At 47.9% G+C, this 23876-nt stretch overlaps 1 protein-coding gene and 1 long non-coding RNA gene across 2 annotated transcripts in view; both read right to left on the bottom strand.

Annotated features, from left to right (window-relative positions):
* Window positions 1-5192, bottom strand: part of LOC132508662 (uncharacterized) — a 93334-nt gene extending 88142 nt beyond the window's left edge. The window contains exons 1-2 of the long non-coding RNA XR_009536734.1: window positions 5163-5192; window positions 484-565 (exon numbers count right to left, since the gene is read on the bottom strand). This is a non-coding gene — a long non-coding RNA (uncharacterized LOC132508662). The remainder of the gene's footprint in view (window positions 1-483; window positions 566-5162) is intronic.
* A 13812-nt stretch (window positions 5193-19004) lies between these two features.
* Window positions 19005-23111, bottom strand: BTG2 (BTG anti-proliferation factor 2). The gene is made up of 2 exons (XM_060128976.1): window positions 22843-23111; window positions 19005-21496 (listed from the first exon to the last, which is right to left on the bottom strand). Exons 1-2 carry the CDS (start codon window positions 22994-22996, stop codon window positions 21162-21164), a joined length of 489 nt encoding a protein of 162 aa, XP_059984959.1. The 5' UTR covers window positions 22997-23111; the 3' UTR covers window positions 19005-21161.
* Between the last annotated feature and the right edge of the window lie 765 nt (window positions 23112-23876).

Here is a 23876-nt window from a genome sequence, read left to right as displayed (position 1 = left end):
GCCTGCCAGTTTTGCTATACTGTTTCTACTGTGCTAGCCTGAAGATCTCTGTGTTACTGGTGTATGCAGAACTGCTAGGAGTGTGGGGGCTGCTTGGTGGTAGATGGGGTCTCACAACGGGGGGGAGGCCATCCGACTTTATTTTTGGTGAACCTAAATCCATTCTGCTAGCATTCACAGTCCCTTTATGAATTTTCCAATTAAAATTCACTCTTCATCAATAAATATTTACCACAAGCCCTTGGTCAGGCACTGGGGATACTGCAGACAATAACGGCAAGCCTTCCTTGCCATTGGGGGATTTATAATCTGGTGCAGTGACAAGCAGTGAACTAAAGAGTCACCCCAAGGACCACATAGTTACAAACTGAGAAAGGGCTGTGAAGGAGATGAGGATGGGTCTACATGAGGATTATCAAGGAGCCTGACCTAGTCTGGAGGAACAGGGGCAGATAATCAGATATGGAGGGAGAGTGTACTTACCTAGATGAAGAGATGGGAGGAGAGTCCAGCAGAGATAACAGCATGTATAGACCTCCTAATGCAGGAGGAAGCTTCCTGGACACTGAAAGACAGCAAAAATGGCTGGGGGCACAGTGGCAAGGAGCAACGAGGCTGGAGCTGTAGGCAGGGGTAAAACCAACTACTGCCTTTATTCTCTTATTTCAGACACAAGTACCAAAAAACTTTACCAACATTCCAAAGCCCCGGCTCAATCTCACAGTTCTGTCTTCCAGCAACTAGCGGGCAGATCTCACTTCGCACCATCAGAGCCTTTTCTGAAACTTTTAAAGGTGGCAATCCATGCCCACTTTCTCCCATTCGGCTCTGATCAGTACCGAGCCCCAATGGACACTTAACCAATAATCAAAGCAACAGAAGGTATGGTGTAACCAGGGAGTCTTGACATTTGTGGACCCCTCTGGCAGCCTGCCAAAGCCTATGGACCTCTTCTCGAAATGTTTTTGAAGGTATAAAATAAAATCCATTGGATTCCAAAGGAAACCAATGAAGTACAGTTATCAAAATGTATAAATATTTTAGATCATATATATATAAATATTTATTAATGTCATAAATAATGAGATCCAGCAACAAGTCTAAATAACTACAGTCATTTCAAAGTGCTAATGAGCATGAATGTATGTATTTTCAATAACTGTAATGTGATATGAAAATATCTGTAATTTCAGTTGGTGACAAAGCTTCAGGCTGCTAATATTGCAGCGACTTGTTACCTTCATAATTGAAGGGAATGCTAAATTTCACTTAGCAGTGTGAAAAATGAAGATTCAGTGTTTTCTCATCCAAGTTCTGGGACCCTCCCTAAATTAAGCCATGAAAAGACAGGCAGAAAGGCAGATCATAGAGGAAAGGCAAGAAGAGAAGGCAAATCATGGTCTTGTCTCTCTATGAGCACAGCTCAATCATTCAACAAATTTTTTCTGTATGCAAAATCCTGAGCCAGATAATGTCAATAGTTGGTGCATTTAGTGTATGAAAGAATGAATGTAAAGGTCTCCAGGTACTTGCTGTGGAATTTGGTGGAGACAAAAATAACTAACTTGCATTACATCCACAGGGGAAGTAGAGAGTTGTTTGTGTCTTTAAACTTTACAGAGTAGCACTTTCTGTATTACTCTGCTTCTTTCAGTGAACATTGTGTGTTCAAGATTTATCCATATTGATTCTTGTGGTTCCAGTTCATTCATTCTAACCATTGTCTGAAAACACCTAAATTTATTTCTCTATTCTCCTTTTGAGGGACATTTAGATTATTTTCAATACTGTAATGTTAGAAACAAATGATGCAGTGAACATCCTTTTATCTGTCTCTTTGAGATTGCATTTGAGAGTCTCTCTAGCGTTTACATCAGGATTTCTTAACAGTGCACTACTGGCCTTTGGTTCTGGATAATTCTTTGTGGGGCAAGGGGAGGGGGGACAGAGTGGACTGCCTGTAGGATGTTTAGCAGCATCCCTGGCCTCTATCCACGAGATGCCATTAGCATCTGTCCCCTCCCCAGTCCAACTCAAAAATATCTCCAAATTTGCCAAATGTTCCCTGGGGGGTCAAAACCACCACCAGTTAAAAACTACTGGTATATATGCCCAGGAGGGAACTGCTAAGTCGTGAAATATGAACAATTTACCTCTACTAGATTCTGTCAAACTGCTCTCCAAAGGGGTTGTACGAATGTGCACTCGCACCAGTTGTACCTGAGCCTCCATTTCCCCACATCCCCATGACGCCAAATACTGCTTCAGACTTTAGTAATTTGGACAGTCTGATGGATGAGACTTGGTATTGATATTTATTTTAATTTGCATGCCCATCTTTTTCTTTTCAAAGATGATAGCAATTACACTGATCTATTCCTTCTTAGAAGCTATGCTGAGCCTTTGTTGACAGTCTCCAAAAAGGAAAGGAGCTAAATCTGCTGGCCCAGCACAGAGAACCTGGAGCTGGAATCTGCCTGCTGAGCATGCCGCAGCAGAACTGGTCCTCAACCCCATCCCAGACTAGCTCCCTCCACCAAGAAGGCTGGGGGGAGCCCCAAATGGGACACAGCCCTCTGTGCTGTGGGGAAGTGTGAGCAACTTGCATCTTTTCTAGTCTACCTGGCCATGGGAGCAAATACAGAGATTAGAAGGGGTAGGGAGGTGGTCTCTCTTGCCGGGTACAGGGGGCTGGGAATAACAGCATCCTCAGTGTCCCACCCAAAGCCCACCCCAAAGGAGCTGCTGTAGCTACAATGGCTGTGATGGCGTTTGTAAGCAGTGGCAGTGGGCAGGTGCAGATGAGAAGGCATCAGCAACAGGTAACTACATGAACAGTAAGTGAAGGGCAGCATCAAAGGTGAGCATCTCCCCAACCTCGGGTCACAAGGCATCAGGCCATGACTCATGAGCATTGGCGAAGGCAGCAGTGAGGATGGTCTGTAAGACCCCACACCCCACCAAGGATAGAAAGAGAGAGGTAAGAGGCAAGCAGCTGTGCTAGCTGCAGTAAGGCACGTCCACCTATTGGCTCCATTGTCACACCACCAGATCATCCTTTACTTGTAAGTCAGAAGAGGATATGTGGGGGATCCACAGTCAATACGATACATCATTTCATGTGTTAGTTGAGCAACCTGGTTAGACTGTAAATTCTTTAAAGGTAGAGAGCGTGTCATATGATCCCTCCATATACCTCACAACAGTTAGCACAAAGCTGGGTTCATAAGTTTTTAATAACAACTGTTGGATCATATTTCTGGGAGCCAAATGGAAATAGTAGCATAAAATGAATTTAATAGGCTGTTGCACACACCCACACCCACACCCACACAAACACACCCCTTTTAATTTCCAAAAAAATATGAAGTGCTTTCAACAGTATGACCCCAGTTATTTTCCCAAAATATCTATAAAGTAAGGAGCCAGGTCTGATTCACCCACTTTACAGATAGGGTAATTGAGACCTAACACTTTTTATTGACTTGTCCCTAATGGCATATACTCAACACTGAAACCCAGGTCTGCTGGCTTCCCACTGAAATACACCCCAGTGCTGGGTGCCCCTTGCATCCTCCCTGTCCCCGGCATCTGGCACCACTGAGGCGCCCCAGACACATCATTGCTTTTGTTCTTAATAATGCAAAATATCAACAAAGGCCACTTCTGACATCAACAGGGTACAGCAGGTGATAGAACATGGCAGGATGACCACTAGGGGTCTGGGAGCACTGAACTGCCAGCCTCTGTGTTCACTGAAGAAAATCTATGGACCAGTGTGTAGCATTCGGGGGAGAGGCAGAGACTGCAGAAAAGATGAGTCTCTGAGCAACAAGAAAGGACTTCAGTGGAGAGTTTTGGGAAAAACTTAACAATCACACCTTGGTGTTAATGTAAGTATATGGAGAGGTCAGGTAAGGCACTCCATGAGTCCGTGAAAAAAAAGGAGACTGTTAAATCCTGTTAAAATGGGATTACTGTAAATCCTCAGACACTGCTGTTCTAAAATTTTTGAGAGGGAGGAATTTGAAGAAAAGTCCTTGACTCTGAGCTTCCACTGCAGGGGCACAGGTTTGATTCCTGGTTGGGGAATCCCTCATGCTGAATACGGCCAAAAAAAAAAACCTTGTTAAGAAAAGTCCTTGAGGAAAAACGAATCCTATCTTGCCAACAGATCTCTCCCTTAGTAAAATCTATGAGCTAAAACAGGACCCATGTGAAGGCTGGGAGCTGTGAGACTGTGCTAAGTTTTATTCTGAGTCCTAAATTGTTTTACTGATAGTAATTTTAAATGTCCCTAGAATCTAGTTGTTATCCCTAGCACCTAAACCAAGAATGGGGGGCTGAGATTAACTGTGGGGAAGTAATACTCATTCCTTCTTTATTAATATCTAAAATAATATCATTTATTAGGCATTATGTGTCAGGAATTTTGTCGTAATAATGCTAGGAGGTAGGTGCTATTATCATTAGCATTTTTCATTGGTAAAAACTGAGGTTCAGAGAGGTGAAGTATCTGCTCAAGGTCACACAGCCAGTAGCAGTGGCAGAGCTGGAATTGTACCCTGTCACGGTCTCTAGAGTCTTAATCTTGATGCTACCGTGCTAGGTTCTTTGAATATGTAGGTGTGTATGTTTGTGTGCATTGAGGTGGGGGAACAAAGTTATTCAAAATGCTTTCTCTTACAAAGCTTACAATGTATGTCCTCAGAAATGTATACTGTACTGTCTAGGAGGTTGGTGCCAATAGGTACAGTGTAATAAAGCGGATGATTAAGTTGGTTTTAGAGGATGGGTGACTGGTAACACGGCCCTAGGAGGGTGTGAGCACACACAGATGTACAAAAAGAAAACGAAGAGGGCCCGAGTAACAAACTTGGGAAAATAAACGCCCAAATACAGAGGGACTTTGGAGAGAGGACCGAGGAGGTTTCAGAAACCCGGAACCTCCAAAATTGCTCAAGAAAGGCTGCACCAGCCCTGCAGTCGGTCAGGCTGTGAGGAAGGCCTGAGAAATGGAGGTAAGACCTAAGCTTTAGGGACCCGAGACGCTCTAGCAGCAGGTGGCGGGAGGGAGGGGGTCCCGTCACAGAGGCCGCCACTTCTCGGCCCCTCCCCCGCCTGCCCTTTCCTGGTGAAAGGCCCGATTCTCCGCTACCTACCCGCGTAGCACCTCCACTCCGAAAACGCGTAGTGTCCCGCCTCCCCCCCGCCCCCCCACATTTTTAACTCCTCTCTGCCAAACCTCGACATCAAGGAGAGCTTTGACTGGTCCGCTGTGCCCCACGGCCAGCCAATCAGCAGCTTGTTACCAAGGTGGGGCCTTCCCAGAGGGGGCGGAGGCTGCGGCACTACCCAGTTGCCAAACTAGGAAAACGAACTAGCTAGCGCGTTTGGTCGCGTTTCAAGGTCCCAGACAGCTTCTCCGTAGGGACTGAGGGACGTGGATGATTGGCCGGGGGCTCCTCCCTCTGCCCACATCCGGGAGGGAGGGAGCCAAACACCTGCCTGCCCTCACGCGCCCAGCCTTCCCGTAGCACCACCCTTGCGGTGCACGTCTGAGTGCGGGCGGCCCGCGCGGGATCATCCTCGGCTGTCCCCGACTGAAAGCCGTCGCCGTTGCCCCCCAGGCGTGTTGAGGACGGGAGAACTGCCTCGCTGGAAGGTGCAGAAAACAAGCCCACCTCACACGTTTGAGGCCGGCCAGACTGAGAAGTGAAGACAGGCTGAGATGCTGTATTGCACTGTGTGCCCCACAGTGACCAAGTGACCAGTTCATTCCACATGACCTTGTGGCCTGGGCGGGGCTAGAGTAGGGAAAGCCCCAAGAAGCAGAAGAATCAAATCTCAAGTCCCTTAACCCCTTTGAATTGGTCATCCCATCAGTAAAACAGGGCTAACAATAATGCCTAAACTGCCACAAAGCAAGGGTCTGGACCAGAGGGTTTCAGAGCCCCAGGTCCTGGAGCTGTTCGCTCGCCCTGGTGAAGGTGGAAGAGGGATGCAGGTGGGAAAGGGGGGCTACCCGAACAGGACTACTATTTTTGGAACAGCAAAGACCACATTTCCAACCGTAGCTCATTACAAATGGGAGAGAGGATGGAGGCAAATCTACACCCTTACCAAATTCCCCTTTGGCCTTGTACCCAATTCCCAAATTCCCTGTTTCTCTCAGTTTCCATTGTGTAGCCTATATAAATGCCTCCTGATCTGGTAATGGTAATGACAATAATATTTAATAACATTTATTGTGTCCTTACAAAGAGCCAGACACTCTTCTAAGTGCTTCACCTATATTAATCCCCTCAAGAATACTGAGTGGGAGCAATTTTTTATCCTCATTTTAAAGATGAGAAAATTGAGGCATTGAACAATTAAATAACTTACCTGTGGTCGCAGAGCTTGTACATGGCAGAGCTGAATTCAAATTGAATCTGACTAGTATGTTTCTACCTAGGGACCTAGGGCCCCTGTGCTCCTGGGGGCACAGACTGCCTTTTGAAGCACCCTGTGCCCCCAAGAGCAGGACCTCCAATTATTTGCTTTCTCATTATTTCCACAGACTCAGTGTACGGTCTCATCTTATAAAATGAAACTAGATAAAATGGTGAATTTTATGTTGCAGAAGTTTTACCACAAGTAGAAAGAAAGAAAGAAAAGAAGGAAGGAAGGAAAGAAAGAAAGAAAGAAAGAAAGAAAGAAAGAAAGAAAGAAAGAAAGAAAGAAAGAAAGAAAGAAAGAAAGAAAGAAAGAAAAGAAAGAAAGAAAGAAAGAAAGAAAAAGAAAGAAAGAAAGAAAGAAAGAAAGAAAGAAAGAAAGAAAGAAAGAAAGAAAGAAAGAAAGAAAGAAAGAAAGAAAAGAAAGAAAAGAAAGAAAGAAAGAGGAAGGGAGGGAGTGAGGGAGGGAGGAAGAGAAAATCCTCCTATCCGTCTGCCCAGTTCAGGTCACCATTGAACCAACCTGGAACATCCCTAAATGCCAGAAGAGAAGGGGTAATCCCCTAAACTTAACAGTTTTGTTGTGTGTTTCCAAAATGGTTCCCTCTCAGGGCAGATACGAATTTAAAAGTTGGGGAGTGGTGGGCAGGAGTACAGAAAGGAGAAGCCGAGAGCCTGCTCACAGCTGGTGTAGGCAAAGACTATCCACAGGGCGTGCTTGGGACTAGAGGGCAATCTCTGTTTCACTTCCCCTCCCCCATTCTCTTACTCCCTGAACCCTGACCTCTAGCTCAGTCCTCCCTCCCTCCCCCACCCCCACCCTCACCCATCCTGCACCCAGGTTCCCAGCAACTTGGGCACACCATCTGCCTATCCTCCCCCTTCCCCAGGGTCTTAGCTCCTTTTAGTGAGCCCTTTAAATAATTAAATGCCCCAAAGCCTCCCACACACTGATCCCAGCTCCTGGCCTGGGGTGTTATTCAAAGACCAGGAGCTGGGCTGGAGAGCTGCCAACCCCGACGTCTCAATTCAGCTCCTTTTTTTCCCTGCTCAGCTGCTGGGTGGTTAATGGGCCTTTCCTCCCGCTTTGGCCCCTCTGCCCGCCAGCCTAGTACGCAGAAACCAAACAAAAAGAAAAACGCTGTGAGGGACTGATGGGGGTGGGGAGGGAGGAAGACACCAGACCCACCTCCAACTGGGAAAGGGATGGGGACAGAGGGGGCACAGAGAGGGACAAAGCAGCTTTCCCTGCTCCCCATCCCTGCAGAGGAGCTGGGGCCACTCCCTCTAACCCTGGGGAGCTGTTTGGCCGAAGGGGGAGGGGGAGGGGTGTGACCAGGAGAGAGGGCTGGAGGCTGTCAATCACTTGGGTGTTTGGGGGCTTAGGCAGCTTCCTCATGCAAATCACCCTAGTGAATCACTGAAAGTTTGGTCCAGACACAAAGAAGCTGCTTCTCTCACCCGCCGCCTCTCTTCACTGCACTACAGCAACCCCACCCCTAGCCAACCAAACAAAAGGCCCGAGCCCAGCGGTGCGTGAAGGAGTGAATGGGCGAGACCATCCCTGGTGACGTCCCACCAGACAGATGGCAACAGTTGCCCCACACCAGTTTCAAGCCTCCTTTCATCCTTCTGCCAGTCATAAAGAACAGCCTCCATCCCTCCAGAGTCCATCAGCTACTCAGAGCCCACCCAAAGACAGAATGGGGGTGGGGGTGGGGCTGCCTGGGAGCTGGAGGTGAGAGGGGAATGACATTGGACGTTTGGCCGGAAAAGAAAAGGGTTGTTCAAAGTGCTGGCACTGGGGCCAGCCTGCCCATCTGTTTCCCTCTGGGGAGGCTCTGCCCCCACACTCCTCCTCGGCTTCTGTCCAGCTCTGTGCAGAGCCAGAATCCCTGGGAAGGGAGACCTCAATTTGGGGCAACAATGTTACACTGTGGTAGCTTGGGGTATTGTGCTTTGAAGGCTTTCTTTCTGTAAAACTCCCTTGACTGGGCATTGTTTTGCCTCTCAAATAATAGGGTTAAATAGAAAAATCTAAGACCTATCAGGTGGAGAACAGTGGGATCTGGCACTCTGCCATTAAATAATGAATTTTGAGTTGTTCTAGAATAGGATTCTATCAAAACAACCCATGTGTGCTTTCAAACATTAAGAGGCTAGGTGGAAAGAAATGGACCAGGAATCAGGAGATCTGGCTTCCATGCTCAGCTTACCATCTGCTTGCTGTATAATTCTGGGCAAGTCATCTAGCCTGTCTGAGCCTCAGTTTCCTCTCCATAAATGGTAACATCACCAGCCACCTCTACCTCCCAGCATAGTAGAGAGTAAGCTGGTGTGCAATCCAGTGCTGTATAAACAGGACAGGCTGTGCAATAGGAGGTTTTCTCTTCTTTTCTTTTCTTTTTTGGTGGAATCTTAGTTCTCCAACCAGGGATCAAACCCGTGCCCCCAGCAGTGGAAGCATGGAGTCTTAACCACTGGTCCCCCAGGCAAGTCCCCCATGGAGGCTTTACTTTCAGCTTGCCCACAGTCATAACTCCCAGGAGGTGGAGTGTTGAAACATTTTTCAGAGTGCTTCACATCTATTATTTCATGAGGCAATTGAGACCAGAAAGGTCTAGGGCAATGCAAAGATCTTTTTTAAAGAGTAGAGGTGAAGGCTCCCCTGGCCCCCTAATCTCCTGAATCTCCGATTTTTGTCTCCTTCTCGCTCCACCCTCCAACATCAGTCCAGTCTGTTTTGGGAGGATTAATGGGAGCTCTAGGCTAAGGTGCTAAAAGATCTCGATAAATTCAGAATAAAAGGGAATCATTCCCTATGTCTCAGTAAAAAGGTATCGCATATGCAAAGTTATGATTCTGAGGCCACAGGTCTGCATTCTTCGGGGCTGAATGCCCCCGGTTGCTCTTTCTGCAGAAGAACTGAGCTGTGGTGCTGGGGGTGAGGGGTGAGGGGTGGGAGTGGGCAGAGTTGCTCAGAGCTTAGGGAACACAGCTCACCACTCTCCTCCTACCTGGCTCCATGCCCTGCTCCTCCACCCACCCACCGGACCTCCTGTTGTTTGAGCTGGCCAAGGTGCCTGTGCTCAGAGCTGTTTGGGCACAAGATAATAAAGGCATTTCTCAAAACAGCTCTCTTTCCCGATCCTTGCTTGAACTAACCTCACCCATCTCTAAACATTTCCATTTGTCTAGCAACTGTCTAAGCACTTATTTATGTAGAATGTATCATTCTATGTAGTTCCATTAATTTGTATTTAATCACATATCAGTGTTTTATGTACCGGCATTTATGATTATCCCATCAACATCTTTGGACTGACAACACACTGAGGACAAAAACTCTCGCCTCTGCCCACCCCCCCACACTGTGCTTCTCACAAGGACCCATCTCTGGACATAAGAGAGCCCTTACTCCAGGACACATTGCCTGCCTGCCAAACTGAAAACTCAAAACCATAAAAATGTCCTTTAAGCTGCACGTGCAGCTGGCTCCGTGCTAGAGCCCAGATACAGACCCTGGACTCCAAGACCTGTGTCGACCCACTTCAATCCCTCATATTCAAATAACACTATAATCTTAACAAGTGGTTTTACATTGTGTTCCGCCCTCCTGGGTATCTTTGAAGCTCATCTCAGGACACAGTCAGTGTTCCTTTCTTTTCTCTCCCACCTGGGAGGTGCCATGGGAAAAGTCATGGGAAAAACCTATTGGCGACTATGACAGGGAGATTATTTTCCTTTTGCAAAAACAAGAGAAGCCACTGAGACCTAAGCCTCTACCCTGAGCAGGTCCTAGTAAGAAAGGAAGTGGGTCACAATGAGCACAAGGAGTTCCTGTGTTTTGCACAAGAGCTGGGAAGTCAGCAGCTGAGGATGAAGCAATCCATCTGGCTGGTTGGTCTCTATTGGATCAGGATTTCTCCATCTGGAAAGAGGCAAAGGGCAAAGGAGAGAGAGAGAGAGAGAGCCCTATGGGGTTGGGGGGAGTCCACTGAAGTGTATAGACTAGACTGCTTGGTTCCCCAGCCCTTCTTGCTCTCAGTTTCATACCCAGGTACTGCATTAAACCCAGAAGCTACAGTGGGTATTGAGAAATACCAGAGGTGATCTCTAGAGCCTTCAAATTGAAATATGACATATAAAAAAAAAAGAAATTCAAGGAAGATATACACAAATAAAAGATCATATACATGAATAAGCGAGGGAACAGCAACTTCTTCTTATAAAAGTTTAGAGGGTTGTTATAAAATCAGTCAAGGCTAGGATAAGTGGCAGGAGTTCGGAGGACAGGCAATCTGAGTTTGGACATAAAATATATGTAAGACTGAGATTCCAGACTTCTTAACTTTTTTTTGACCACCTGCAATGTGAACTGTGGCTTGGTGTAAAAGTTCCTGGAATCCAGAAGGCCAGAGGGCTAAGGGTGACAGGGGGAATTAGAAGAAACCCTGGATCCAGTTTTGCCTTAGTTTTTATTTCTTTCTTTTCCCCCTCTGTTTATTCAGTCAGTCCTGGATTTGACCCGACCCTGTCACTTACTAGCAGTACGCCTGTAGGTAATTTGCTTCACCTTCCCTGAGTCTTAGTCTCTTCATCTATAGTCTAAGGGTAATAATATCAACCCATGGAGTTACTCTGAGAATTTAATGATATTATACGCATGGCGAATGCTCACTAGTGACATTTATTATTGTGTTATTCTGTTAACCCATTGCAAACACCAAGACAGAAGAGGATTAAGGAGGTAACATTCCCATTCATTCATTTACACTATTGTTGAGAACCTACTGTATGCCAGGCCCCATGCAAGCACTGGAGATACAATGTAACATCAAGATACGCAGCCCAGCTCCCAGAGCCAACAGCCTCCCAGGGAGACATAAATAAAATAATCATCCAGATGAGTGGATCACTTCAACTAAAATGGAGAAACTTGAACCGCAAATACTACCCTACCTTCCTGGGAAGAGTGGCCAGGGAGAAACCCAAGACAGCGTTTGTCTTTGCACCAACTGTCTGGGGTTGGGGAGGTTTGGTGAAGATGGGGTGTATAGTCGCTTCAGCTCTGAGGTAAGAAAACGGAGGCTTTGTCAAGACGGCCCCTTCCGCTCTCAGCCTTTGCCTTGAGAAGCAATGCACTCCACTTTATGGCAGGTGAACGGTGGAGGGTGACCCAGCACCACCAGCCCTTGTCACGTTGGCGTTAGAGTCCAGGGCAACCAGGCCTTTGTGCTGAGGTTCCTGTGGTGACTCACACTTTAGACCTTGACCCTCTCCCCTGGGGAAAGGGGAATTAAGGTAGGAAGCTTCTAGACATTTCACTTGCGATATGACCCTCTGTTCTGACCCAGCTGAAGCCCCTGCCCTGCTCTGCTGAGAAAGCCTTCTTCCTCTCTGGGCCCAGTACTGTGTATACACTCTCAGAAAGGCAGGTATCAGGAGGCAGCTGGTGTTTGTGGTCAGTTGCCCCCAGATACAGGAGCTCCAGACCTACCCCCAAACTGGTTGCCATTGGTTAACGGGAAGCCAAAACAGACTCCCACTTCTGCCCTCAGCCACCCAGCCAGCAAACAAAGAGCTACAGGAAACACCTGGAGGAATGGGCAGCTGGCAAGGGGACGCTCTGCCCAGGAGAAGAAAGGGCTTTCAGGATTAGTTAGGCCAGTGAGGAGCTGGGGGAGGGGCTCGGCTGCTTGATTGCCTTCTCTGGGTACCCAGCAGCGGCAGAGAACTAACAGCTGAGTTGCTCAAATGCACTGTCACTCCCCCCCACCCAACCACACACACACACACACACAGAAGAAAGAGTTCATCTCCCTCCGGCACCAGCTTTCCTAGAGCCAGGACAAGAAGGCTCATACAGGAAAGACTCCTGAGAGGGCTTGTGCCTCTGCCCCTCTCCTTCCTTCCGTGGCCTCCTCACCCTCAGCCAGAAAGCTTAATCCTCTTCAGACCATGTAAATTTAAAGCCATGGTATAAGCATGAAGACAGAATCCTTAAATGATGCATCAGCCTATGGTATGTGAAAGCATTTTTCCAACAATAAGTCTCCATTTATTTCCAAACTTATTTATCCAGACCTGCATTCATATCTGCCTACTCATTGCTTATTATTTCAAGTTGTTGTGGTTCCAGTTGTGTGGAACAGATTTGACTGAAAAGATCAAATGAAGTCCTACCATCAGTATCCACCTAAGAACAAATTTGCTGGTGTGTAGACCATGTGCTGGGAACTGTGATATCTGCAGGGAGACTCAGCTCACAGGGCTCCCTCACCCCCTCTTAGGAAACTCCCAAAGTGGGCAATTTCCTTTTTAGGTCCTGAATGGGAGGGAGGATGTTAGGAGAGGGCAGTGAGGAGAGGGCACTTGCCCCACAGTCACCTGTGGGCACATCCTTTCATTCAACCGCCAGTGTACTCAGTGTACTAAGACTGTCTCATGCCAAGTTGTGCATGGCACATGGGGGTATAAAAAGAAATAGAACACAATGGTTCCTCCTGTGGAGGTGTATACGGTAACAGTTGGAGAGGGGATGCAAGCTTGCAAAGCCACCAGACCTCAACCAAAAGCAAAACATGAAGATGTGCTGACTCTTTGTTATGAAAGTGTAAACAGTAATAAATGACATGTATATATATATCATTAAGAGGCTCTAGAGTAAGAAATGTGTTATAAAAGTGCAAGCAGTTTTAAACCATATGTACAAACATTGAAAAGCCCTGAGGTAAGAATGTTTTTAAAGAGGACTAGCAGGATTATTCAGGAAAAGTATCCTGAAGAGGCAACAGGGGAAGGAAAAAACTCTAGAGAGTCATGTAGGTTTTTTTGGTGTTTTTTTTTTTAAAGCTTTATTTATTTATTTATTGGCTGCGTCAGGTCTTAGTTGCAGCACAAGGGATCTTTCGTTGTAGCACATGGGTTCTTCATTGTGGCACACGGGCTTCTCTTGAGCTGTGGCATGAAGACTCCAGAATGCAGTAGTTGCAGCGCTTGGGCTTAGTTGCCCCGCGGTACATGGGATCTCAGTTCCCTGACCAGGGATCGAACCCATGTCCCCTGCATTGCAAGATGGATTCTCAACCACTGGACCACCAGGGAAGTCCCAAGAGTCACACTGATTTTAAATTTGTTTCCACTACCTCTCCCTCTAGTTACTGGTGCTTTGCTTTCTTCATCTGTGAACTTGAGGTAACAATATCTCACAGTGTGCTGTGGACATTACAAGAGACATTCTGTGTGTAAGGCACCAGGCAGAGTATCTGGCAATTGTGGGTGCTCAGCACATGGTTAAGTGCTCATATCCTAGAAGAAAGTGTGTCAAAGTCTTTTACAAGCAGTTTTGGGCCGTGATAATTGTCGGAGTAGAGAAACTTGCAAATGTGGACGTGGCTGCAAGGAAAGGTGAGCAGGTAAGAATTGACAAGGTGAGGGGTCCTGGTGCAGATAGGCCATTGCACAGAGTATTTGAGGTTGGAAAGACTGGGAGAGCCTTATATTCCCATTTTAGGGATTCAGAGTGAAAAAGAAAGGCAGCAGGAAGGGAATGGCACAATGAAAATAGTTTGCATTTGCCCCCGGGCTGCTGGGCAGGCCAGGTAGTAGAGCAGGTAGAAGGTTGTTGTTTTATTTCAAGTGTGACAGGGGCCCGACTAGAACTCTGTGCTGGCCTAAATGGGACAGAAGAATCAGAGATTTTCCTGTTCCATCTGGAAATGGAAATGGAATGGTGAGAGGTGATTTAGCATAAGTGACTCATTTTACAGATGAGAAAACCAAGACTCAGAAGGTGGAAGTGACCAATCTAAGTTGTCAAACACATCTATTACTAGCTATTTTCAGACCTGAAGCTAGGGCCCCTATTTCCCAACTCCTAAACCTAGAGTTATTTCCACCACCTCATAGCTGGCTTCACAAGTAGACATGGGGAAGAGAATTTCTGTAGACAGCATCAGTGTTCGGGAGCTGTGGACTCTATTCTCTCTCCTGCCACCTTGGAATTCCTTCCTGATGGCAACCCAGGCTTTTCTTCTCCAGGTGATTACTTTCTGGGTAAACCCATTTAAGGAGTTCATTGTTAACTAAGGCTCTCCCATATTATGACTTAAAGTGTGTGTACGCCTCTTTAAGTGACATTTACATTTCAATGGCAGGTGGTTAAAGACCTAAGAGGCTGCTAGAGTCAAAGGATTGGTTTTTTTTTTAAGAAGGTGCAATCACAGGTTGGTATTTTGAGCTGGGACTCCTCGTGGCAGACCCTGAATGGACTTGAGTTTTTCCTCCCATCCCTGATCTAAATCTCCTTGATCTGCTAGCCTCTACTCTTGGCCACTTTGACATTCATTCATTCAACCAATATTCACTAACACCCACTAAGCACCAAACACTACTCAGATAAGGTCCCTGGCCTACATTCTAGCTGTAAACTCAGGGTTATAAGGACTAGGGTAGAGGAAAGAACTGAGTAACATGGGAACACTTGTCCCAGACTGGGAAGGGGAAATGTCACAGAAAAGTTGCCTGGAAGAGATGCTCTAAATCTTCAGAGGCAAGAGTTAACCAGATGAAGTGGGTGGGTAGGAGAGGGGCAGAGCATCCCTGAGTAAAGGTCCAGAGGCCACAGTCCCAGGCACAGGCTAATGGACACCAGTTGAGGGAAGGGAGAGCTGCTTCTAGTCCAGTCCTTGGAGGGGGAAGAGGCCTCAGGTGTGCCCTTGGTTCTATTAGGGGTGTTCCTTCCTAAAGATCATGGCCATGGTGACAGCCAGCCACTGATGTCCTCAATGTCGCTGTGAGTATGGGGGATGGGGTCAGAAACCTCTACATCCCCACTCCTAGGGGCATCATAGGTCACAAACTGGCAGCCTAGGCTGATATGCACTTTAAAAAAATAGCTTAACACTTTAAAAAAATTAGTTGCCATCTTTAGAATTCAGGGAGATGTCAAATAGAAGTCTACATTTCAGGTTTCTCTTGAAAAATTACAATATCTGGTATAGAGCTAATGAGTGGGGTCCTTTTCAGACAAGGCTTGAGCTGGCTCTCCAAGTTCATTGTAGCCTCTGTCCAGCTATCCTCATTCATTGACTGTCTGGCCTTACCCTCACCCCTGCTACCCACCAAATTTTAAAGGAGCTCTCCCTGCTGGTATATAAAGTAGTCCTTGGTCCAACCTGCCCAGCTATAACCTCCTCTTATCTGATGTGCTCTGGGCAGCCTGTCAGGTTTACTGAACCAGGGTTGGATTAAGGCCGCCCTTGTTTATGGCAATGAGGGTGGGGAGTGGAAGAGCCAGACTTCAGCTGGGAACAAAATGTCTTGGAGCTAGTGGGAGCTCAGAGAACCAGGCTTCTCTCAATCCAAGGGAAAGGACTGGCTGCACATCTGGGGTACACTTGTTTGTATAAGATCATTGTTATCCAGGGCCCTGGTAGCCTTTTAGACTAAGCTCAAATGGTTTTTTGTTTTGTTTTGTTTTTGCCAGCTCTGCAAAGAAATGGTGCAGAGAGAAAGCCAGAACTCTCCAGAACTCATTACCCTTCCCCATCTCCCCATTTCTCTCTCTTCTGGGAAGGGAGAGCAGATGGGTGTGATTCCACAGATGGGCAGGATGGAGGTAAGCAAAGTTGTTATTGGAAAATCCCTTTCCCCACCCACTTGGTGTGTGAATGAGCACGTAGCCGGTTTGGTTAATCTCCATAAGCAGAACATGAAGCCAACAGGTCAAAACTGCTCGGTGGTCAATGAGATCAGATGTCTGGAAAGGACACTGTCCATTTCAGCAAGAATGACAAAGGTCAGACATCAGTTCATTCATTTATTTATCAGGTACTTATAGAGGCTTCTTGGTGTTAACTGTAGCTGCTCTTGGAGGCCCTAGTAGGAATTTTAATTTAATAATGGTTTCCTTCCAGTTATCAGAATGTCAGCGTGTCCTTATTCGTCTCAGGACCAGTTCAGAGCCCATGAAGAGATGAGGTTAATTTCTACTTAAAACTACAATTCTCATTTATTTAGTACTCAAGTGTGCAAAGCACTATTCTAAGTAGAATATGGATCTCATTTAATCCTCATACCATTTTGAGATAGGTTCTATTCTTAATCCCATTTTACAAATGGGGAAATGGAGGCCTGGTGAAGTAATCTGCCCCAGGTTTCACAGCCAGTAGGTAGGTGGTAGAGCTGAGATTAGACCTCCAGGCAGCCTGACACCAGGGCCTGAGCTCCTGACCTCTTTGCAGCACTGTCTCACTAGACCTGGAAATTGAAACCTTATCAGGCAGGAGTCTGAGCCAAACAAGGGAAGATTATTACAGACTTCACTTCCCAGCCCCAATGAACTTTCAGTTCAACTAACTGAAAATATGATAATAATTGTGCTAATTTGCTCTCCAGTAATTGCTAGGATAATGGAGATAATTTAGAACCAGAAGCTGAAGAAAGGAACAGAGTTCATCTAATCCACCCCCTAATTTCTGAGACAGGAAACTTTCAGGGTTTATATGAACTCACATAGCTAGTTAGGAAGAAGAACCTGGACCACAGCCCATAGATTCTATCCCCCGCCCCCCCACCCCACCCCAGCCCAGAACTCTTTCTATTGCACCACTCTTTTTTGGGCCGGGTGCCAGCACTGGCTCGGAAGCCAGGAGTCCTCACTATCTTTCCGGACCACAGGCTACTCGCGGAACAGATGTCAGCCTCACAGAAGTGGGTTTCTTCCCCCAGGGCTCGTTTGTTGCAGCATCAAGGACTTCCCCACCCAAACCTCCTTATCAGGAGCCAGGATGGGCTCTTAATCTGCAGCTCCCAGGGCCTTGTCTACACTCTTTGGGGTGGTGCTTATCATCCAGAAACAGCTGACCAAGCACAGGTCTCCCAGGCTGGCACTGTTTACCAAGCGGGGAAGCTGGGAGCAGAATGGACCAACCAATGCCCAGTCCCTGAACACATAAAAGCCACCAACTGCAATTCCTCAAGCAATTCTTGTCTACAGCCCCTATCCCCTCACCTGGCTAAGGGGTACTCTCCACTCCTATTGACATTGGTCAGATCTAAAGTAAATAACAAACTGCTTGATCACAGAACCCTCTTATTTAAATTGAGGGACTATTAGTTCTACCTAGAGCCATGAGAAACCTCAAGCTCAATCTGCCATTCTGTGGTTTACCTGGCTTGGAAACAGAGGTGGGTGACGGTGTCCCCTTAACCCCCAGACAACCCTGCCTGAATTTCAGGCCTTTGACTAAACAATGAAATATCCTTCATGAGAGAAGCCTGTTAGGAAACAAGAAGTTAGATGCTGATTTTGTACTGAATAAGAGAAGAGTACACCAGGATGGCAAAAATTCGACCCTAACCTCATTTGTTAAGGACCTAGGTAGGTCCTTAACAAATGAGTACCTAGGACATTTGTGTTAGAAGCTAGACATGAAAATGGGACCATTCTTTTAAACAACTCCTTGACACAAGTGGGTCCCTAACCAATTCTATTTGTGATACAGATGAGCTAGCTTCCTTGACCCCCATCTCCTGGCTCACCTACCCTCCCAGTATATCACACACAGACTCCCAGGCCTACCTCCCACCTAAGACACCTAGGTCAAACTGCATGTTTGTTGATGAGGGTCATGGAGGTATGAAATGAAGTGTGTGTGTGTGTGTGTGTGTGTGTGTGTGTAGGGTGGTACCACTGCTCATGAGACAACATGTTTACAATTTAGTTTCAGTATAGCCCACGTACAGCCAAGAAAAAAGATAGCCCAGGTCAAAAATGTACTTGTGACCTTAGTGCAAACTGCGGAGCTAGCAAGTGAAGTGGGGGTGGGGAAGCCTGTTTCAAAACCTCATGGGCAGAACCCTAGAGTCAGGGATGAGAAAGGGTGTTTCTATGTCCTTGCATAGATCCTATCTACATAGCCAGAGTTATAAAGGGTAACAGACCTATGCTCTTGGTGTTTGCTGTCAGAAGCAGCTCCTTTTTAGCTAACTGGTAACATTGGCCTTCTGCCACATGTTCAGCTCCAGTGCCTGTATCCTGAGGCCCAATTGCTCTTGTATAATAAGAATGGTGGTTGCCAAGTGGGAGCCCCAAAGATGACAAGAGAGCTTGAGCAGGAATTTCAAAAAATTCTGCCCCAACCTGGAAAGGGGTTCAGTGTCCTCTGTTAACCATCCCAGTCTGTGAACGGGCTGTGAGTCTTAATCATTTTTAATAATTTTAGTACCTAGCACATACAATAAATGCTTGCAGAATGAACTAATGAGTAAGGCGGAGGAAGAACAGGATGCATAAGATGAGCCCTGGCTAGACTGAGGAATGCTCAGACTAGAACACTGGCCCATCTAGCATTTTCACAGGGAAGTTAGAATATGCATTAAAGAAGGGAAGTAAGGAGCTATCTCCCAGGAAAGAGGGGATGCTTGGAAATGTCCCTACCACCTACGCGATAGGTCTGCTGAATCCAACTGAAGAGAAATACTATGAGGCACAAAGGATTTGCTTCTGAGGGAAACGCAAATTAGTGATGTGGGAATTTTATCTTCTCTATACCACACGACTTCATCTGCTACACTTTTATTAAAGAAACCAAAAAAAAGTGTACATTTGTCCATAAAGCTGTACATTCTTCCATATAAAACACTATTATACAATTAGTAACCTTTGTGTTTTCTGTCAGAATAGCTTACAAACGTATTTATTTTTACTTAATGGGAGAGACAGGCCTGCTCAACAGTCCAGCTCTGGGTGTTTTGTTGTTTTTAAAGTGAACATGAAAAAGAAGAGAGAAAAGATTAAGAATGAGACCATGAGGCTGCTTATAAAAAGGCAGGGACCTGTTTGCAGACAAGATGCAACAACAATCTGCAGTGATTCACAGCTTTGTTTCAACCCACAGACCAGAAAATGAGCTCTTGGGTCTACTGGCCTGAAGTTAACTTTAAAGCAATAAGGACTGGAAAAAGGATCTGGGAAGGTACTCGAGATCTGGAAAGTTGAAGAGGCAGTACTGGCAGGAATGGGTAGGGGAGTGTTTGGTAACTAGCACCCTTGAGTCAGAATTGAGTATTTAAGAAATCCAGGAAAGGGGACTGGCAGTGGGGAGAAAGTTTCCTCACTAAAGGCAACAGCAGGAGGGTAGCCAGGTTGACCATATGTTCTAGCTACATCCTTCTTAAGGTGATTCAGGTTTGGGAAACTCAAGGCCTTCTGAGGATCCCTCACTAATGTCACCGAGAAACTGAAGGAAGGAGATTTCTTCCCTGTGTAATTTTCCATTTTTCTCCAACCCAGAACAGTAAGTATTGCACAAGTCTATAGACAAATTTGGATTGTACTGAGAGAGACAGTAGCCTCTCCCACAGGTGCTCTGAGCACCAGGGAGAAAAAACAATGCCCAAGGTTTGGCTTTCAATGTCAGCCCTACAAGAATACCAAGTAGTCCTGCAGAACTTGGGGCATTCTCCCATTCAGCCAAGGAATATCTACAAGGCTAAGCATCCAGCCCTAGTCCTGAGGACAGAGGGAGAAATGGTTCCTTAAGCCCACCAGGGCACCAGGAAGTTGTGAGAGCCAGTTCTCCTCCAGATCCTCCTGGGACCCAGGAGGCCATATTGCACAGTGACTGAGAACTCTTGTCCTAGAAAATAGGGTAGCTCCATGACCCAACCAGAAGGGGAGAGAGGAGCGGCGGGGGCGGGGGGGGGGGCAGTTAGAGAGGAGTGTTGTGCTTTTAAAAAGAAGGCAGTATTCAAGGACCTGAAGTTCCCTGTAGCTTTTGAGCCACCTCTCAAAGGGATAATGGCAGCATCATGAGGACTTCTGTCTGGTTACAAAAGAAGGGTTTTGGCCAAAAAATATCCCAGTGGATACTCTATGGTTCCCAAAATTCCATTGCAAATCAACCCCAAGGTATTTGCCACACATACTCACACATAGAGCAGCTCATAGCAAGGCAAAGGTTTTGTGCAGAGTGCCCTTCTCTCCCAACTCCAATAACTCTCAACCCCTGCCTCACTCCCCTGACTCCCAAAACAAAAAGCTTTATGTTCTTGGTGGGAAGCAACATCTACAGCCCCCTGAGAATAGAATTAGAAACAAGTCATGATTTCAAGAAAAGCTGCTCAGGACAGAAGGAATCAGGAGAGGCCTTTTCACTCTCTGCCTAGAATCTCATCAAAAATTGAAAGAGAAGATTAGGCAATATAGTATGATTTAAGTCCAGGCTTGAATGCCCCTGAGTTAAGAGTAAGAGAGGGGCCAGGGATGCAGGTGTCCTGGGTGAGAGGTTTGAACTCAGCCTCTCTTCTCTCCCCAGGGCAGATCCTGACCTCTCTCATTCACAGTTACTAACCTTGCTTGCTCCCTCTCACATCTTCCTGGGTTGCTAGCCAAGCTTCTCGCACCTCACCTTGGCCAGACCCATGCCCTCCCTGACCATTCCCCACTCCCATTCCAGACACTGCCTCCCAGACTCAAGCACACAACAATTCTCTCCAAAGGCACCTGGGGAGGCCACTTCCAAGCAGCTCCCTTTAAGGATTTTTTTCTTAAAAAAATCTTTTGGTTTTTTTCCCCCCTTTTCTTAAAAAAAATAATATATATATATATATAAATAACTCTTCACTTAAAATACAATTCCCCAGGTAGAGGTATGCAGTGGCCTGTTGTCACAGCAGAATTAGTACAGCAGAGCGCCGGGTGGGGTGGCGGGGGATCTAACTGGAGACTGCCATGATGTAGTTCTTTGAGGGGCTGCTCCTGCCCAGCATCATTTGGTTCTTGCAGGTGAGGAGCCCGTAGGAGGTGGCCACCGGGGCCTCCTCGTACAGGACGCAGATGGAGCCATCCTCCCCAATGCGGTAGGACACCTCGTAGGGGTCCACCCACAGGGTCAGCTCACTGGGCAGCAGCTGGTGCAGCTGAGGCTGGCTGAGTCCAATCTGGCTAGCCACTTTACTGATGATGGGGTCCATTTTGTGGTTGATTCGGATGCAGCGGTAGCCAGAGCCCTTGGATGGTTTTTCAGGAAACCAGTGGTGTTTGTAGTGCTCTGTGGAGACAGGACAAGGGGGATATGCACTGGTTAGAACAGTTGGGCCATGGATGCTACCACAAGGGGGGTGGGGGTGATGGGATAGGAGAGGAAGGGACCTAGTGATTTTAAGTAAGCAACATGGTTTCTCATGAGTTTCAGGACCCTCCTGAAACCCTCCTGACACTGTAGCAGAAAAAAAAATTACGGGATCTGGAAAAACCCCTCCTTCCAGGACAAGGGTTTATGTGTATCGGGAGGGTGTCCCAGAGCTCTGGGTCAATCCTCTGTAGCCAGTATATTGCCTTTGGCACATCCCCAGTTTAAGGAGGAGGGGTGTGACTGGGGCTGGCATGTCCAGGCAGGGCCTCTGGGGACCTATGAGCTGAAGTTTCAAGGCCAAGAAGGCTGCCATCATTGTCGGACCCATGTCTCCCACTCTGTGCCTCAGTGGTTCCCTCTGCCTTGAAAAGTCAGAGGCCTGTCTCAGCGGGTAAGGGAGGCAAAACCGGGATGTTTGGGTGAAACATACGTTGTTCCTCAGAAGGCAGGATCTGTGTGGGCACGTTCAGAGATGGCTATTGCTGCCCAAGACCGCCGGCCAACCCGCTAGAAACAGCTGGGAGATGGGTCTCTTCCCCAGCCAGCGGCTGCTTGTATCTTGTCAACCTCCTCCGTCTCACACCGCACCGCCCCCAACCCCGACACACGCCCGCAGAGCGCAGTTACTACGTACAAGGCTCTCTCTGTACCATAATAGGTGGCAGATGGCTAAGGGGGTGGGCAGAAAATACAAAGGGGGCCCGGATTCCAACTTCGACTGAGTGAACAGCAGACGCAGGCTCAGCGCAGCCCCGCGCGGCGGGAAGAACCACGGCTGGGACTCCAAGTTGTTGAGAAGATTCAATTGCGCCTTTTTGTTCCATAAGGACCCCCCGGCCGGTCAGGCTTTGTTGCCTGCAGGGTCTCAGGGTCCACTGAGGGAGATGAGCTCGCACTCAGAGCCGCAGGTACCCCCCCCTTCCGGGACATAAGCTGGGGACTCGGGATCGCACTCAGGTCTAGTGTTTGCGCCCGCGACAGCTTGGAGGGGAGCGCCCAACCAGAACAACCGCGGACCGAGACCCTAGAGCAGGGCCGAGGAGGAGGGACAGGACCCAGAGGAATGGGCGGAAGGTGGGGATGTGGGGGTGGGGGGAGGAGACTGCAGGCCGCCCCGGGAGCAGGAAGGAAACCGAGTCCCGGAGCTGCTCGAGTGGGGAGCCCTGCCCTAAGTGGAGAGGAAAGACGCCTCAGGCAGGGAGGGGGGCCGAACCCCGGTGTCAGGGTTCGACGGGCGCCAGGACCCTCCGCAATGTGCTCACCCGTCAGGGCTTCCTGGAGAGCCCCGCTGAAAACCTGAAGTCGCTGCTCGTTCACGCAGCCCCGGGTCCTCAGAAGGCTGGAGAGGAAACCCACAGCGGCGGCGATCTCCGGGAGCATGTCTGTTCTCTTCCCGGTCCAGCTGGCCTGGCTCATGTCGTGTGCAACTCTGGGAGCGGTGGCGGAGGCGGGGGTCAGAGAGAGGTCTCTGAAGGGACGTGCCGAACCGTAAGCCTCTGCTCGCTCGCCAGTCGCGAGGGCTTTGCCCGGACTTTACCTGCTACACGCCTTTCATACTGTTGCGAGAGCCGGAGGAGCCGGCGGCGGAGTTCATTGGCCGCAGCCAGCGGATAGGGGCGGAGCCTGGCGTCCGCCCCGCCCCGCGCGCCATCGGTCTCAGTCCCGCCCCCACCTACCGCCACCTCCTCTGCGCTGAGGTCATCGCCCGCTGACGTCAGTGCTGGGAACCGTAGCTGAGCTTGCAGGCTGAGGGAGGCGGGAGGAGAAAGGGGTGGGGGGGGCCCGAAGGCTCTCTGGGAAGGAGAGCGGCGCTTCAAGCTGGGGATTCTCTGACCTCTCCTATTCTCCCATTCTTCCAGACAGGTTAAAGAACACCTCCAAGAAGAAGCCTTCGTTGACATCACCTCTACCAGGAGGTCGCCTTTTCTGATTCCCCCACTTTCAACCACACCCTGTCAGAACTCACCCATTTTACCGCTTTGCCGCGTTTCCCAACTAGTCGGAATGGGTTCCTCTTGGCTCTCCGGAAATGGAGACGAAGTATTCTATTTACTTCCACAATAATACCAACTTCCCCAACAAGTTATGCTCTTCTACAGCAATGCCTTTTCTCTTGCCTAGTACCATCCGAGTCTTACCGACTGCTGGGTGGGTAGGGGTGGAGGGAGTGTTGCGAAACTTTTCAGTCTTCCTCTTCCACACGGGGAACCAGGCTCAGAACCTGGCAGCATCACAGGCACTCCTAGAGGTCTGTTGAATGGGGATAATTCTTAATATACCAGGGTCCAGCATACAT

The sequence above is a fragment of the Lagenorhynchus albirostris genome, chromosome 2 (genome assembly GCF_949774975.1).
Source record: "Lagenorhynchus albirostris chromosome 2, mLagAlb1.1, whole genome shotgun sequence".
NCBI classification, from domain to species: domain Eukaryota; kingdom Metazoa; phylum Chordata; class Mammalia; order Artiodactyla; family Delphinidae; genus Lagenorhynchus; species Lagenorhynchus albirostris.
The sequence above is the reverse complement of the archived record's forward strand: the minus strand, read 5'-3'. Positions and strand labels throughout refer to the sequence as shown.

Excerpts from the sequence above, each read along its gene's own strand:
- BTG2 (XM_060128976.1), bottom strand. The coding sequence starts at position 22,996 with ATGAGCCAGGCCAGCTGGACCGGGAAGAGAACAGACATGCTCCCGGAG. Across the intron at positions 21,497-22,842 it reads TCTCCAGGAAGCCCTGACGG|AGCACTACAAACACCACTGG; the intron begins GTGAGCACATTG and ends CTGTCTCCACAG.